Here is a 16,505-nt window from a genome sequence, read left to right as displayed (position 1 = left end):
CTGAGTAGCAGACTTTGTGACTGTCATTCTGGTGGTAGTCTTGGGTGAGCACTTTTTTATTTTATTTTATTTTATTTTATTTTATTTTATTTTATTTTATTTTATTTTATTTTATTTTAGTGCTTGCTCTATCTGTCTGTCTGCCTCATCCATCTGTCTACTGTTCTGTTGCGATGCTGCAATTTGCATGGCCACCTACTGGTGGCCATACGAATTGCAGCATGACAACATTCTTATAACTCCTACTCCTATGGCTGCTACACACATCTATCTTCCTATATACATAAAAATGTAAGGCCATCACCATGCATTGCAGGATTTGTAAAGCTTTGCCGTGATCCTGGATTTGCATGAAGTCAGGGTGGGGGAGGGGAGCGAAAGAGAAGATGGGTTGCACAACACCAGCAGTTTTAAACAAGAGGTTCAAGTACTGCTGGGATGTGGGGAAACTGAGTGGGGAAAGTGGCAATTTTAAACAATGGCAGAGGTTTGAGCAGAATGAGCAGGGGGGGGGTGACACTTGGAGGGGGTTTAAAACAATGTATGAGCATTTAGAAAAGAACGTAGGAAAGTGCCTGTCAGTTTCCTACCTGAAACATTTTCAGTGTTTTTTTTAATCATTTTCAGTGTTTTTTTAATGGGTTACTCAAGGGCACACAGTACCAGCACCTCTTTTTATTGTGGTTTAAAAGTGTGACACTTACTGTAACAACTTCATGGTGACAACCAGCACCTATTTTTCTAGGAAAAAAAGCATTGGTCCTTTTCAACCAGGATGTCATAGCAGCATAGCCTAATTTAGGTATCAGTGTTTAGGGTGGTTATCTTATTCCTCAGTGTTCAAAAAGTCACTAACTCTGTTCCAAAAGAAACAGTACTCCTATCTAATAACTCTTGATGAATATCCACCAAGCCCAGTTTTTCTCATCATTTTGCCACTGTAATGGGGATTCACATTCATAAGATACTGAGCCCACAAAGAGAGATGAACAAGAAGAGGAAACATTGCTCGTCTCCTGTACGGTGGTGCTGTGATTGCCATGTGAAGGCTATTTTATGTTGTTATAATACAGTGGACCCACCGGTTATGAATCTCATTTGTTCTGGCGGTCCTTTCACAACCCAAAAAGTCCGTAGGCAGAGGCACTGCTTTTGCACATGTGCACGTGGCGAAACCCAGAAGTATGCACTTCCAGGAATGCCACGTTCACAAACCGAAGTTTACATATCCAGAGGGAGAAGAAGAAGAAGAAGAGTTTGGATTTTATATCCCGCTTTATCAGTACCCTAAGGAATCTCAAAGCAGCTAACAATCTCCTTTCCCTTCCTCCCCCACAACAAACACTCTGTGAGGTGAGTGAGGCTGAGAGACTTCAGAGAGAAGTGTGACTAGGCCAAGGTTACCCAGCAGCTGCATGTGGAGGAGCAGAGACGCGAACCCGGTTCACCAGATTACGAGTCCACTGCTCTTAACGACTACACCACACTGGTACAACTGTATTGTTATCTATTGCTATTTATTTATTTATTTATTTATACATACATACATACATACATACATACCCTGCCTTTTCCCCTGACAGGGACTCGAGACGGCTTACAGAGAAAAAGAAGAACAGCTAAAAACAAATAAGAAAAACATCAATTTAAAATAAACAAACACACACTGATAGAATTAAAATTACATATATACATATATTTAATCTATTAAAACCATACAAATGATCGCAATAAAAACAGCATGGCACCAGCCCTTTCGTTAGAAGCAGTCAGTTCTCCAGAGCCTGTTGGAAGAAGAAAGTCTTCACCTGCCACCGGGAGGACAACACGGCGGGAGCCACTCTGGCTTCTCTAGGGAGGGAGTTCCAAAGTCTGGCAGCAGCCGCCAAGAAGGTCCTTGAGGGTTTTTTTTAGTACGGAGAACAAGATGTCTAAAAGAGAGTGTGTAGCTAATTACGAATGGGGACACATGAAGATACTCAAAGGAGTACAGATTCCTTCTGACAAATCCATTCAAGCTCTGCGCTGCACATCTCGGCATAGATTTTATTGTCTTCAAAGGCACCGCAGCTGCCTTCCTCAGGTTGTATTGCTGGAAATCTGTGGCGAGAAGGGATGAAACAGCAGTCAGTGTATCAGTGCATCAGCAGTATTCCTCAGTATGCCCTGAAGGTCTTGCTGAAGCTAAGAAGGTCTAGGTCTGGCCAATACCAGGACGATTGACTCCCTGGGAACCCCATGTACGCCACCCTCTGTGAGGGAGGTATGGCATCTTCCATGATGGAAGAAAGATGGAGCAGAAATATAAGGAAATGAAAGTGTTGAACATGGGTAGGCAAACTAAGGCCCGGGGCCGGATCTGGCCCAATCGCCTGCAGATGGTCCAGGAATCAGCATGTTTTTACGTGAGTAGAATGTGTCCTTTTATTTAAAATGCATCTCTGGGTTATTTGTGGGGCATAGGAATTCATTCATTCATTTTTTTTCAGAATATACTCCGACCGCCCACAAGGTCTGTGGAACAGTGGACCGGCCCCCTGCTGAAAATGTTTGCTGACCCCTGGTGGTGAAAGTTTGCTGACCCACTGAATTCAACACGGCTGATGTATCAGCAGGCAATTTGGCATATGCCTTGTGTAGAAAAGATGAGCAGAGCTGCAATACCTTTAAGAAGTGCATAGACATGGTAACCTCTTGTCAGGCTTTAGGGAATCCAGTCCCCCTCCCTCATGACAGGTGGCCAGTAATGGAAAAACAAGAAGCTCTTACCAAGGTATTGGTATAATGGCATTGCTCTGAGTAAAGTCCCACCTCCTCCATCTCTCCTATTATATGTCATCCCTGCGTCATCTGATCTGGGCTTTCTGCCTCTGAGCTTTCTGTTATTCTACTCTTAATGCCCACCGGGTCCTGGGATATGTGTGTGTGTGTGTGTGTGTGTGTGTGTGTCTTGGAATGATTTCTAAAGACACTGAGACTGTCAGCTGTCTCTCCCCTGGTGCTTCTTCTTCCTCCTGCCCCTCTCCCAATATTTCCCAGCTTCTCCCTTCTGCAGCCTCTGAACTATGACCTTCTGCAAACCACTGTTCTAAATATATACTGTCCTCCTCTTCTTGGGAAGTCCGGGGGGGGCGGGGGGCGGGGGAAGCAGTCTCCACCATTCCTCCTCAGTCCAGTCCCTGACACCTCTACACCATTCCTTATTGTAGCTCTTCTTGCAAGTTCATCATGCAAAACTGAGGAAACTCAGCCAGATGGGCGGGGTATAAATAATAAATTGTTGTTGTTGTTGTTGTTGTTGTTGTTGTTGTTATTCCTACACGGGTGTTTCAGTACTCACAATTTCTCGTTTAACAAAGAGCCATTGGTCCAGATCCATTTCTTCTTTGGCAATGACATGCTAAGTCCAGTCCATACTACCTTCACATTTTTCTGGATGAATTCCTATAAAATATGATTTAATCAAACAGGAGCTGGGGAATAGGTCTTAGCACCTACACCTGCCCTCACAAATCCCGATAGCCTTCACATGCCCATATTTTTTGTTTTTATTTTGTTTTTTTGCAGTGAGGATTATTGCTTGGGAGAGAAGCATTTAAAATCTTTTGCAGCTATGGGAAATCCTAGGTAACGGCGCCAGAAATTGCTGGCTACCTCAGTGCAGCAGTCTGCCACCTACAAATTGGTGCTGAGGAGGCAGTCCTGAAGAAGAAACATGAGAGGCAACTTCTCTTTGGGAGTTCCCCTTTCAGGTTGATATGAGGACAAGGATGTTGCCTCCTTGATATTTTTTCCCAACACCCTCCCTGCAGTCTGTACCCTGGGAATATAGAGGCTTTGTGGGTGAGTACATCCCAACTAGGGAAGCTGGTGGCGCTGTCAGTTAAACCACAGAGCCTAGGGCTTGCCGATCAGAAGCTCAGCAGTTCGAATCCCTGCGACGGGGTGAGCTCCCGTTGCTCAGTCCCTGCTCCTGCCAACCTAGCAGTTCGAAAGCATGTCAAACTGCAAGTAGAGAAATAGGTACCACTCCGGTGGGAAGGTAAACAGCATTTCCATGCGCTGCTCTGGTTAACCAGAAGCAGCTTAGTCATGCTGGCCACATGACCCGGAAGCTGTAAGCCGGCTCCCTCGGCCAATAAAGCGAGATGAGCGCTGCAACCCCAGAGTCGTCCATGACTGGACCTAACAGTCAGGGGTCCCTTTACCTTTTATGTAGCTTGGAGGAATGTTTTGAACCACTGTTGTCACTTGAGGTGCAGGTGGCCTTTGTGGCAAGGAGTGCCTTTTAATCAGCTTTGGTTGGTAAGTCAGCTGTGGCTAATGGGTCAGATTCAACCAAATAGTTGTGGGATGTATCCTCACTGAAGCAGTCAAATGCAACGTTTCCGGTTGCCTAGAGTGGATCTCCTTAGTGATCCCCTGCAGTTCATGCGCTGATAACCTCCTGACTAGATTACTGCAACATGCTTCCTTGCAAGGTTCTGGTTGGCCACTGTGGGAACGGACTGCTAGACTTAGATGAGCCTTTGGCCTGATCACCTGGGTTCCTCTTATGACGTGTAGTCACATGAACAGATGGATCTCAAAGCATGAACGTTCCCCATACGTACTTCAGTGCCCCTTCGAAACTACAGTGTAGTGTATACATCCCATTGTGATCACATTGCTGGCTTACGCATTAATAAGGGCAAAAGAGTAAACATTCTGTAACAGAGATAAAAGTGTGAAAGAGTAAGAATTCCTTGTCTGGATTGAATATTTTGTACCTTTTCTTCCTGATCATCAATTATTAGTAGGTGAGACTTCTTGGCTATACAGTCTTCCTTGCTCTTTTCCCAGGACTGAATTGTTTTAGAAAACCAGTAGCATTTATTCTTGTGCAGACGCCACTGCATGGGGCACAGGTGGCAGCTTCCATCCCCTAAGAAGAAAAATTCCCATTGTTTTTAATGCGGATTTATACCTCACACAATCTGTACTTTTCAGGCAAGTCTTTCGTCATTCAGCTTCACAAGCACTCTTGCAGCAGATCTCTCACAGCAGTTTGCAGAACAATGTTGTGGTTCGAGGACCTGACCCCGCAATGTGAAATGAATACACAGGACACGTGATATAGGGTTAATGGGCATGAATAAGGCCACAACTTTATTGATTACAGCAGTGAAAAGGTATTGGCTTAGGCATTGGATGACTAAAACAAGGGGGTTTATTCACCAGTAGGTGGAGCCTGTTGATGCTAATCCAACTATAGGCTCTCCCCTGATGTCACCGAGGGTCGTGCCATGGCCTCCTGCCAAGCAGGCATCGGACAGAATACACAACCGCCAGATTCCTTTAACGGAATACCCCAAAATTGAAGGCATAGGCGATGGCCACACCCAGCACTTCGACACACCACAACACATTATTCCAATGCCTAACCTACCCACCAATACCAGAAAAGTTATGACGATTGCTACGAGGTAGGCGAAAAAACCAAAAAGCCTAATGCCAAATGGAAAAATTCCTACCAGGCCCCCTAGACAACCAGGGTGACCAACCTAAGGTCCATAGCAAGGCCAAAAACAAACAAACAAACAAAAACTAAGACCCTGAACCTGAAGGGAGTGGAGGGTGGGTGACTCGCGACGGGACGACGGAGCAGAGAATGAGACTGAGGAGGGGCCGGCGCCGCAGCACATAGGCTGCTGAACACGCCCCCTCGGCAGCACCGGTGAGCGGGGGAAAGGCTACCGCCCCCTGCTAGGGACAGCACTCGGGTTCCCGCCCACAACCACTCCCCTCTCTTCGAGGGAGGAGAGTCTTTATTTGCATATTATTGATTATTAGCTGGAGAATAACAGAAGTCTTGGTGGTTTTAGTTGTAAATGTATGGTATTCTGTATGTTTCAGAGAATTGAAGCTCAGCAAACAGAATGCACAGGGCAAGCCAAACCTCAGGCTGGGAGTAGGGCTACATATAAGCAGTTGTTCCATTATCCCTCCCCTCAGTTACTCATTTTCCCCATGTTAAGTTCAATTCTCTATGTTTTCAAATCAATTTGTGATTTGCTGCACTATCAGCAGGGGACAGATGGGTGGAGAAGGCCTTATACACCAGTCTAGTGACCTCTCCTTCCCATTATAAACACTAGGGGGTTAGGATTGCCCCCATAGTGCCTGTGACTCTAGAACAGCAGTTCTCAACCTATGGGTCCCAAGATGTTGTTGGACTACAACTCCCATCATCCCTGAGCTCTGGCCTTGCTAGCTAGGGGTGATGGGAGCTGTAGTCCAACAACATCTGGGGACCCACAGGTTGAGAAAGGCTGTTCTAGAACAAATGCAGAGAAACTGAAAACTCATCAAATGAGATTGCGCGAAGTTTATTCCTAGTACAAATGCCAGGTTCCCCCCTTTCCCTCAGTCTAACGCAGAATATAAATCCTCTGGGAAGGAAAAGGTGTTAATCTTACATTGTGTACCACGTGTGTTTCAGGGCTGGCCCACCCATGGGGCAAGGTGAGGCAACTGCCTCAGGCGGTCGGATCCATAGGTGCAGCAGATCCAGCATCCAAGGATACATCGCCCACTACTGTTGCCACCATGGTGGCAACAATGACTGTGATGCGATCATTGGAGGCTGGATTTCACGGCTCCTCAGCATCACCTCAATGCCCCCTCTACAGCTGCCTCTTGGCAAATAGAACGCAATACTAGTCTTCCCCACTGGAAGGAAATGGCAGGGGCTGCCCTCTGGGGTCTTCTAATCTGTTACCTGCACCCATTGTGATTCAGAGGGTTTCCCTCCCCCTCCCCATGATAGCCTTTGATTCCCACTTCACCTCTCAGGTAAGCTTGATCTGATTCTTTCCCTTGTTCCCAAAGTAGATCATTAAACACCCCTTCTTCCCTGGTGGGGGAGGCGCCATTTTGTGGTTTGCCTCAGGATGGTAAAATGTCTTGGGCCGGCCCTACCAAATGTTAAAATAATAGAAACAATCTCCAGCGCAGTAAGCCCATAACTTACTCGTATTTAACATGTTCAGCTTTCCATGTGTGGCAAAAAAATAAAATACGGGGGACAGGAGTTCTGAGAAAAGTGACTTTAGCAATCCTAACCACTGTGGAAATCAATGTGCTTTGACTATATGCGATTCTGGCTTTAGGCGCGATCCCCACAACGTAACCCCTGTATCAGTTGTGGGATTATTGTACTTCAGCTGAAAATTTCTTTCAGTGCTGCATTTTCCAGAGGTGAGCACTAGGTGTCGCTATACATTTAGAATTTTTATTTATTTATTTATTTTAGTAACAGCAGTTTACTTGGAAAGCGCAGCAGAGGCAGATCAAAGGCACAAGCATGTCGCAGTAACTTATGAAATGAATTTACCCGTCTCACACAATTTTTGTTTCAGAGTAGACCTGAAATCTTCTGACGCTTTGTTTCCTTCACATCCTGCAGGGCAGTACTGAGTTGTGTTTGGAGACCATTCAGATGCTTTGACCTGTTTTTCAGGATCCTGTGGAGTTTTATTTATAACTGGGGAGGAGAAAGATTTAGGCAGATTTTTTTTACTATGTTGCAAGTTTAAAGCTTGATAGTACTGCTAGCTGATGGACAACCTCCACAGCGCCCTCCACTTTGGGGTCCTTTAGGTGTCTTGAACTACAGCTCCCAGGAGCCTCAGCCAGCATGGTCATGATGGGAGTTTTAGTCCAAAAGATAGAGGGCACCAGCTTGGGTGAAACTGCTCTGTTGACTTCACAGGGATTCGTAAAAATGCTTTGCAAATACCAAGCTGTCCTTCCAAAGTCAGCAAGGGGCCGATATATTTTATATTTTTATTTATTTTAGAATCATTATGGATAATCCTTTCAAAGCAGCTCTGTAAAATGAGCAAATCACCAATGTAAAATAACAATAATTTATTTTTAAAAATCACAATAAAGCAAAACAGCATAAAATAAAATTCAAAACTTAAAAGCCATTTTTTTGCCTGTTGTAGCTAGACCCAAAAAAATATGAAGCACTTTCTGATTTGGTTGTCTGCACCTCCACCATATCTAAACTGTGCTGTTGTATATATGATTAAGTCATACAGGTCTCAGATACCACTGGAATACTATTCTGCATATCTTTATTTTAAATTTGTGCACAGAGTCTGCTGTAGGAAATGTGGTTGCATCCATGTCTACTTCTTCTGAGACATTTCCCCCCTCAGTTCTTTGTCACAATTACATGGTTATGAATTCTTAGATATGTCCATGCTCATAATTCTGCTATATATCTTACTAAGAAGTTGTTGCTTCTGTTTGTTTATCATGAGGTTTTCAAATTGGTTTATCTCTCTTAAATGGCCATGTTTCCTTAGCAGACCATAGTCAACATCATGGGTAGGCAAACTAAGGCCCGGGGGCCACATTCAACCCAATCTCCTTCTCAATCCGGCCTGTAGATGGTCCTGGAATCAGCGTGTTTTTACATGAGTAGAATGTGTCCTTTTATTTAATATGCATCTCTGGGTTATTGGGTTATTTGTGGGGCCTGCCTGGTGTTTTTACGTGAGCAAAATGTGTGCTTTTATTTAAAATGCATCTCTGGGTTATCTGTGGGGCATAGGAATTTGTTCATTTCCCCCTCCCCCAAAAAATATAGTCCGGCCCCCCACAAGGTCTGGGGGACAGTGGACCGGCCCCCTGCTGAAAAAGTTTGCTGACCCCTGGTCAACATGGCTAGCTTGAAAATACTGAAGGAAGAAGGATGCTTTTGCCTCAGTTAGAATCATAGAATTTTAGAGTCTGAATAGGCCACAAGGGTTATGTAGTCCAACTGTCATTGTTTATTGCATCATGCATTATATACAAGCATGTTTATAATTTAAACACAAGGCAGTGTTAATTTCCAAAACCAATCATTTATCGGCTGAACCCATAAATGCAACAGCTCTACTTCACGCAGTGAAAATTCCCAGTGTGTTCTAATATTTCATGCCAGTCTCTTATAGATCATAGCAAAAATATTTCCTGTTTAAGTTTGAAGGATGGACTATGCTGCACTGTTGAAGATCATGGTGACTCTACAGCCAGCTATTCAACACCAGGCTATTCTGTGCTCACCCATTTAGCTTATGTTAACATAAAAATATGCTTGTAGGTTTCAGGCAGGTGACATTTGCAGGCCTTCTACCTGGAATGCTAGGAACTGAAAACCTGGATCTTCTGCATGCAAAACCAATGCTATGGCCATTCTCTGCAAAGCAAGTGCTGCCAGTTCTGAAATTACTCGTTTGCAGAAACATTCTTGGTCATATTTTTACTCCTTTCTTTTTTAAAAAATACTGAAAATTCAAATAAGAACATTATCCGTTGCTCTATAAAGCATATCTCCAGGGCAGTAGGGGTAGCGGGAAAACAACCTCTTAAGCTTCAAGATACAGAAAGTGATGGGGAGGGGGGAGGCGTTAGAAGCAGAAATGGTTGCCTACCATATCTAACTGGCCACTTTTATCTGTTCTGTGTGGCTTTCTTCCATCCTCCACCTTTCTTTTTTTTTTAAACCCACAAATAAATAAAGATCAGCTGCAGGTGGTGCAATCTTCTGCAGAGGGGCAGTGAGTGAACTGAGTGACGGTTTTCCCCTCTGACTGTTTCCCCACTCAAAAGTGCCTTCACTGGCTGCTTTCCCCTTATATGGGAAGAGACTAAAAAGGGGAAGCAGCTGGAGGGAGGGTAAAAAGAACTTTGGGACAGATTATCTATCTATCATCTATCTATATCATCTATCTATCTATCTATCTATCTATCTACCTACCTACCTACCTACCTACAGTGGTACCTCGGGTTAAGTACTTAATTCGTTCCGGAGGTCCGTACTTAACCTGAATCTGTTCTTAACCTGAAGCACCACTTTAGCTAATGGGGCCTCCTGCTGCTGCCACGCCACCGGAGCACATTTTTTGTTCTCATCCTGAAGCAAAGTTCTTAACCTGAAGCACTATTTCTGGGTTAGCAGAGTCTGTAACCTGAAGCGTATGTAACCTGAAGCGTATGTAACCTGAGGTACAACTTTCTGTCTGTCTGTCTGTCTGTCTGTCTGTCTGTCTGTCTGTCTGTCTATCTGTCTGTCATCTATCTATCTATCTATCTATCTATCATCTATCTATCTAGGTGCAATGTGTAGGTTCTTTGTGGACCTCCCTATAACACTGCTGTAATCTATAATCCTATCATTTTAAAGATCAGGCAGATTAGTATGGGTGATTGTGCTCTTTGTTGTTTGATTCTCCCTCTTTCCTCTGCTAAACAAAATGCCCAGCTTAATCAGGAGTGCCAGCTGGGCCCTGAGACCGTGGGGGGCCACGCAGCATGCACGGCCCTGGCACCGAAATTTGTGGGTACCTGGCACCTTCATGGGAAATTTTGTGGGTGCCCGGGCACCCAGGGCCCCAGGGAAGTTCATTATTAAGTCTTGCGCAAATCTCACGTTATGATACTTACCCCAAACTCCCATCACTATCACTGCCACCGCCAGGACGATGTTTCCAGCCCATCCAACCTGCAGCATAATTCCATGCCAGCGTGGGCACAGTTGGTGTTCTGCAAAAACGCAGGTGAAAAGATTGGGGATAATGTTCCAAGGCAGCCCTGTGTTCAGCTGTGTTTAACTCTGCATTGCAGGGCCTTGATGGAGAATTCTGCTATGAAATAGGGACATAAGGAAGTGCTTGCATCAGCTCAGACTGTTACTCCATCTAGCTCAGTATTGTCTGTCTAGTTATGACTCTCCAGGGCTTCAGTTAGGGGTCTTATCTGGCCAGAGAATGAACCAGGGGCTCTTTGCCTGCAAGGCATCTCTGCCTCCAATAGCGAACTTAACTGGTGAGAAGGAATGGAGCCAAAATGAGACCACTAAGAACTGGGTGTGCACCTGTGATAATTTATTGAATTGTAGAGGATCAAATGGCTGCTTAGCCCAGCCTCCAACAGTTACCAGTGGATTGAACTGAGCCCAGAATCCTTTAGCTGAATGCTAAAATGTACTGTACTCTCTACTGCCTAAACTAGGGCTAGCCCAAGACATTTTGGCACCTGAGGCAAACCAATTTTTCTCACTTTGCCTGATGGTAGGGCCGGCTCTACTTTGCCTCTTCTTTTCCTTCTTTTGCTCATTTAGTGCTGCCCTCACATTTTCACCCTTCTCCTTTATTAAGCCTGGTGCCATTTTTTAATATATTTTTTTCTTAATTTTGTTCTCTGATTAGTGCAGTTTGGGTTTTATTGTAATTATTTTCTGGTTATTTTGTGAGCCATTTTAGATATCCCTTGGTCAGAATCACAGGATTCTAGAGCTGGAAGGGACCACAAAGACCACCCAGTACAACCCCCTGCAATGTAGGAATCTTTCACCCCATGTGGGGCTCAAACCCACATCCTTGAGATTAAGAGTCCCATGCTCCTACCAACTGACCTATGTGGCATAGAAATACATAACAAAACCAACGAGCGAGTAAGTAAGTAAGTAAGTAAGTAAGTAAATAGCTAGCTAGCAACAAGGCATTTGTTTCTCAGCTGCTTTTCCTCAGAAACTCCAGAGCCAACGTACAATGAAACACATAAAGCCAAATTCGGCAAAACCACAGCAGCGTCAGCCACAAAAATAAATCTTTAAAGCAACAGAGCACAAACCAGTTCACCACACACATGCAAATCTGAATGAAAATGTTTCCACATGCCTTCTAAAGGCAGGTAGAGATTTGCTCAGAGGGGCAGTATCTGGAAGAGAAGTCCAAAAAGTAGATACAGGTGTGTGTGTGTGTGTGTGTGTGTGTGTGAGAGAGAGAGAGAGAGAGAGAGAGAGAGAGATTATTCTGCTTCCATCACCATCAATTTAACATCCCCAATAGATGTCACCTTTTGCCAAGTCTTCCTGGAGATTCTAACAAATTTAGATGAATTCACAAGAGTGAAAATACTCCCATGCAAATATGTTCGGGTCCCAGTTTGTAGATAATAACAAGTATCTTGAATTGCACGTGAAAAAACCACAGGAAGACAAAAAATTGTGTTATGCTCATGCTGATCTGTTCTTGGCAGTGTGTGTTTGTGTGTGTCTCATATGAACTTGTATGGTATCAGACCATCTGTTGAAGAGGTGCAAGTTTCCAAAGTTCCTGTTCACCAGTCCTTTACATTTAAAGAAAATGCATAAGGTAGCATAATGAAGCATTGCTTCATTTCTTTACATGTGAGGCTGTGAACAAAAATTCACTACTTCACCTCAGTTTAAATGTGCTGGCCCACCACAAAGGGATTATCCAAAGATTATCCCAATTCTCTTTGGAATTAGCAGGAAATGATGCAGCAAGTCTTTGTCCCATACTTCAGATGCAGAAACACCTCCCTCATTCCCTCCTCCCTTTAGTGGGTACCACTTCAGAAACATGGTGAGAAAGTGTTACATTCTCTCCCATTTCTTCCTTCAGCTTGTGTAAAGCTGCTCTAAGCGAGGCTGAAAAGGGTAGCATGTTTCCGTAAATTGAGCTCCCTGACAGATCCGGTGAGGCCTGGCCCACTTCAAGCTTTTTGAGTTATGATAAAAGCGTAAGAAACGATGAACACAAGAAAACAAAACAAAGCACTGAACAAAAATATTCGCTGAACAGAGGACATTTTCCTCATGGTTTTTCTCTTGTGCCGTCAGAATGGATGTATTTTATAATTAATATTTAGGAGCTTTAAAAACTTTTCAACATGGCAAAATCCGTATCAGCTAACAAAAAGAAAGAAAGAAAGAAAGAAAGAAAGAAAGAAAGAAAGAAAGAAAGGTGTTTTACTAAATCACACCACAAATTCACTTAATTGTACAGCTGTAAGCTGAGACAGTGCCACATTTTGGTTTGCCGTGCAATAAAAACAAATGGCAAAACTTTGCAATTGCCAAAACATGAATGTGTGCCTGCATTTGAGGCCTGGGCCACATGACCCTCCTGCATCAGCTTTAAATAGTCCTACCCTCAACCCCTACGTCTTGCGCAAGCAGTTCAAGATAATTCGCTGATAACAGCTCAACATACCTGGCTTCTGAACTGAATCTAAGTTTCTTCCGGGTGGGGAAACTTCAGGTAATTTTATGTCTGCATAGACAACTGTTCCATCCATGCTGAACTGTCCCTCTGGAGAGTGGAACTATCTGTGAGTGAGAAACTTTCTTCACACCCACGTAAAACTCACGGAAACTGAGCTGCTCGTGTTATCTTGCTTACATATCAGCTCCCTTCTGTGTGACTGCAGCTAAATGACATCCCTCCTTCCCCAAGTACAGTTGCGGTTATATTCATCTGTGCTTGCGGGAGGAGGAGAAACATTAAAGAAAGTAGCTGCAGTCGAGAAAGACCCGTGGGTGTCTATGGCTTCTGCTGTTGAGTCAAGAAGGACACTGAAGTTAAAAGCCCACTTTGTTGTTGTTGTTTAGTCGTTTAGTCGTGTCCGACTCTTTGTGACCCCATGGACCAGAGCACGCCAGGCACTCCTGTCTTCCACTGCCTCTCACAGTTTGGTCAAACTCATAAAAGCCCACTACCTTCTTTTAAAACCTTTTGTGTGCTTTCATTTCATTAAAGCCAGTTGCTTAAATGCCGGGAGATGGACCTGTGACCCTCCAGACCAGGGGTCAGCAAACTTTTCCAGCAGGAGGCAGTCCACTGTCCATCAGACCTTGTGGGGGGCCGGACTATATATTTTTTTTTTGGGGGGGGGAATGAACGAATTCCTATGCCCCACAAAAACCCAGAGATGCATTTTAAATAAAAGGACACATTCTACTCATGTAAAAACACCAGGCAGGACCCACAAATAACCCAGAGAAGCATTTTAAATAAAAGGACACATTCTACTCATGTAAAAACATGCTGATTCCTGGACTGTCCGTGGGCCAGATTTAGAAGGTGATTGGGCCTGATCTGGCCCCCGGGCCTTAGTTTGCCTACCCATGCTCCAGACGTTGCAGGGATGCAACTTCAACAATATCTGATTACTGTATTTTTCGCTTTATAAGACGCACCCACCATAAGACGCACCTAGTTTTAGAGGAGGAGAACAAGAAAAAAAATATTCTCTCCCTCTCTGCTCAGCACCTCTCCAGCAAAGCGGGAGGAGAAATGGAAGGGGCTCTGTTTCTCCTGCCGCTTCACTGAAGGGGCGCTGCGCAGAGAGGGAGAGAATATTTTTTTCAGGGATAGCCGCCCGAAGCCTCCCGAGCGCAGTGGAAGCACTCCCGCTGCGCTCAGGAGGCTTTGCGTTGCTTGCTTCAGCGAAACCTGCGCAGCCTACATTCACTCCATAGGACGCACACACATTTCCCCTTACTTTTTAGGAGGGGAAAGGTGCGTCTTATAGAGCGAAAAATACGGTATGTGCCATGTAAGCTGGGGGCAGCTGGTTTGAGTTGGATTCCAACAGCTTGGGAGGGACACAAGTTCCCTACTTTGAAACCCGTATATTTGTTTTAATGGCAAAACATGAACGACAAGTTCTTAAACAGCACCTCATTCTTGGTCAGGCTTTGTCCAGGTCATTTTGCTGCCTGAGGTGAAGCAGCAAATGGTACACACACACACACACACACACACACACACACCCTGAGGCCACCACTGTGGCAAGGTGCATCGTTCTGAAAGCCAGCCAAGTTATAGTGGCACCTGAGGCAGAAAATCCCACAAGTACCTCTCCCTGGAAGAAGAAAATAAAATGACGGCAAATTAAATAACTAGCAATTTGCTACCCTTTCTTTCCAGGCAAAAATCAACTACTTGAGGTGCCTAAGGGTAGGACTAGCCCTTGAGTACTATAATTCAGAACAAAAATGAGATACATTTTCTTGATTAGGGTCACAACTGGAGGCCCACACTTCGGGGGTGTTGCTGTTCCTTTTTATAACAGTTATTTACCGCATTAGAGGCAAATGAGCTGAAGTCCTGCTGCGAAAGTTGACAAGTCGCTTCAGAAGCTATGCAAAGTGTTAAAAAAAAAAAAGGTTTTGCGGTGCAGTGCAGCACAAATAACTGGTAACTGGTGGGAGCGGATGCGGGGGGGGGGATGGAAAAAGCAGAATTCTATGTGCCAAAATCTGCATTTTATTCTATTCTTAAGAATAGTAATGAATTGCTACTTGTATGGTGCAGCGTGCAGTGAAATTATCAAAGTGCGCTTCCGGGTTAGCGCGATCGGTTAATGGCGGATTCCCTCCGAGCTCCGGAGGGAATTGGCTCTGCTGAAGACGGGTCTTACCGCGCCGGCGACGCGGGGACCCTTAGAAACCGCAGGCGTGGAAGCCTGCGGACTTGGTGACTCGGTGGGCACCTTTAAGCGCCCTCCCCGACCCATGAAGAGCCTTTTTAAAGGCTACGGAGAGGGTACGGAGAGTGGCGTGGTGCTGGGAGTAGACCGCTACTTCAGTGGAGCGAAGCCGCAAGCCATGGCCAGAGAGCGCTGACTTTTTTCCCAAAATTTGGACTGGAAAACAAACAGCCCGTGAGTAAAATGGAATTTGGACTTTAAATTTTTTTTTTACCTTGGAATTTGGCACGACCGGGGGATGCGCTAAAGGGAAGTCCGCACCCCCCCTACCTACAAATGATTTAAAGCAAGAACCGGAGAACTAAGGTGGAAAGATTATTGTTTTTGTGGTGTTAGACAAAGATATTTCCATGAATTTGACAGAAGAAGTTTTTGTGCTGGAGAGAAAGGGAGGACTCTTGGAAGTGTTTGGGTAACCCCCCCCCCCGAACCCGGGAGCGTCCTGTGTGGGTGCTGGAGGAAAAGAATAAGGAGTTTGACAGCTGTCAAAGGAGCTGTCAAACGGGCGGTTAAAGTTAAGAACTTTGCTACTTAATAACTCTCTGAACTAAAGGTGTTACATTTGAATAGAGGTGGTTGGAAACAAAGTAGTAATAAACAACAAAGTGAGGGATTGTTGGAAAAGGACTATTAAGCAATTGGAACCCCCCTAGGGGGAACTAGAGACATTACAATGGCTGCAGAGGGAAAATTACTGGCAGAGATAGAAAAAATGTTTTTTCTCGTGGGAATTTTGCAAGAGCAGAGTACGGCTATGAACAAAGAACTTTTGACCTTGAATTCTAAAACAAACAACTCTGCTGAATGCATAAAGGATTCAACTGATAAAGAATCTGTGGCTGAACCAGAAATGACATCTTTGGAACCGATGGAGAGGAAAGAAGGAGTGGAGAAAGTACAGGCGGAAAATACCAACCAGAAATTTATATTGTCAGAAAAGAAAGAAGAAGATCTTCGGATTATAAATCTGCGAAAGATGAGAAAGATGAAGAAGGAAGTCCCTGGAGTACTTGGAACACTGGAATTTAAAAGAATAAAGAAACATGATTGGGACTTCCTTTTTGAGTATGGGAGAGCAGCTGACCTTTTGCAGCAACTGCTTCTAAATATTTCGGATGGAAGAAAATTTGTTGTGACTGTGACAGAACTCCTTCGAGACCTGAGGA

General features: G+C 44.5%; 1 protein-coding gene across 1 annotated transcript; it reads right to left on the bottom strand.

Moving 5' to 3' along the window:
* Positions 1 to 1,514: 1,514 nt before the first annotated feature.
* On the bottom strand, positions 1,515 to 13,684 carry LOC307209004 (killer cell lectin-like receptor subfamily B member 1B allele C). Its single transcript, XM_079964080.1, has 6 exons — positions 13,059 to 13,684; positions 10,483 to 10,581; positions 7,376 to 7,525; positions 4,770 to 4,924; positions 3,341 to 3,444; positions 1,515 to 2,100 (listed from the first exon to the last, which is right to left on the bottom strand). Exons 1-6 carry the CDS (start codon positions 13,141 to 13,143, stop codon positions 1,980 to 1,982), a joined length of 714 nt encoding a protein of 237 aa, XP_079820206.1. The 5' UTR covers positions 13,144 to 13,684; the 3' UTR covers positions 1,515 to 1,979.
* Between the last annotated feature and the right edge of the window lie 2,821 nt (positions 13,685 to 16,505).

The sequence above is a fragment of the Podarcis cretensis genome (assembly GCF_951804945.1).
Source record: "Podarcis cretensis genome assembly, chromosome: 2".
In the NCBI taxonomy this organism is placed as follows: Eukaryota; Metazoa; Chordata; class Lepidosauria; order Squamata; family Lacertidae; genus Podarcis; species Podarcis cretensis.
Note: the sequence above shows the minus strand (reverse complement) of the source record. Positions and strands in the feature narration are given on the sequence as shown.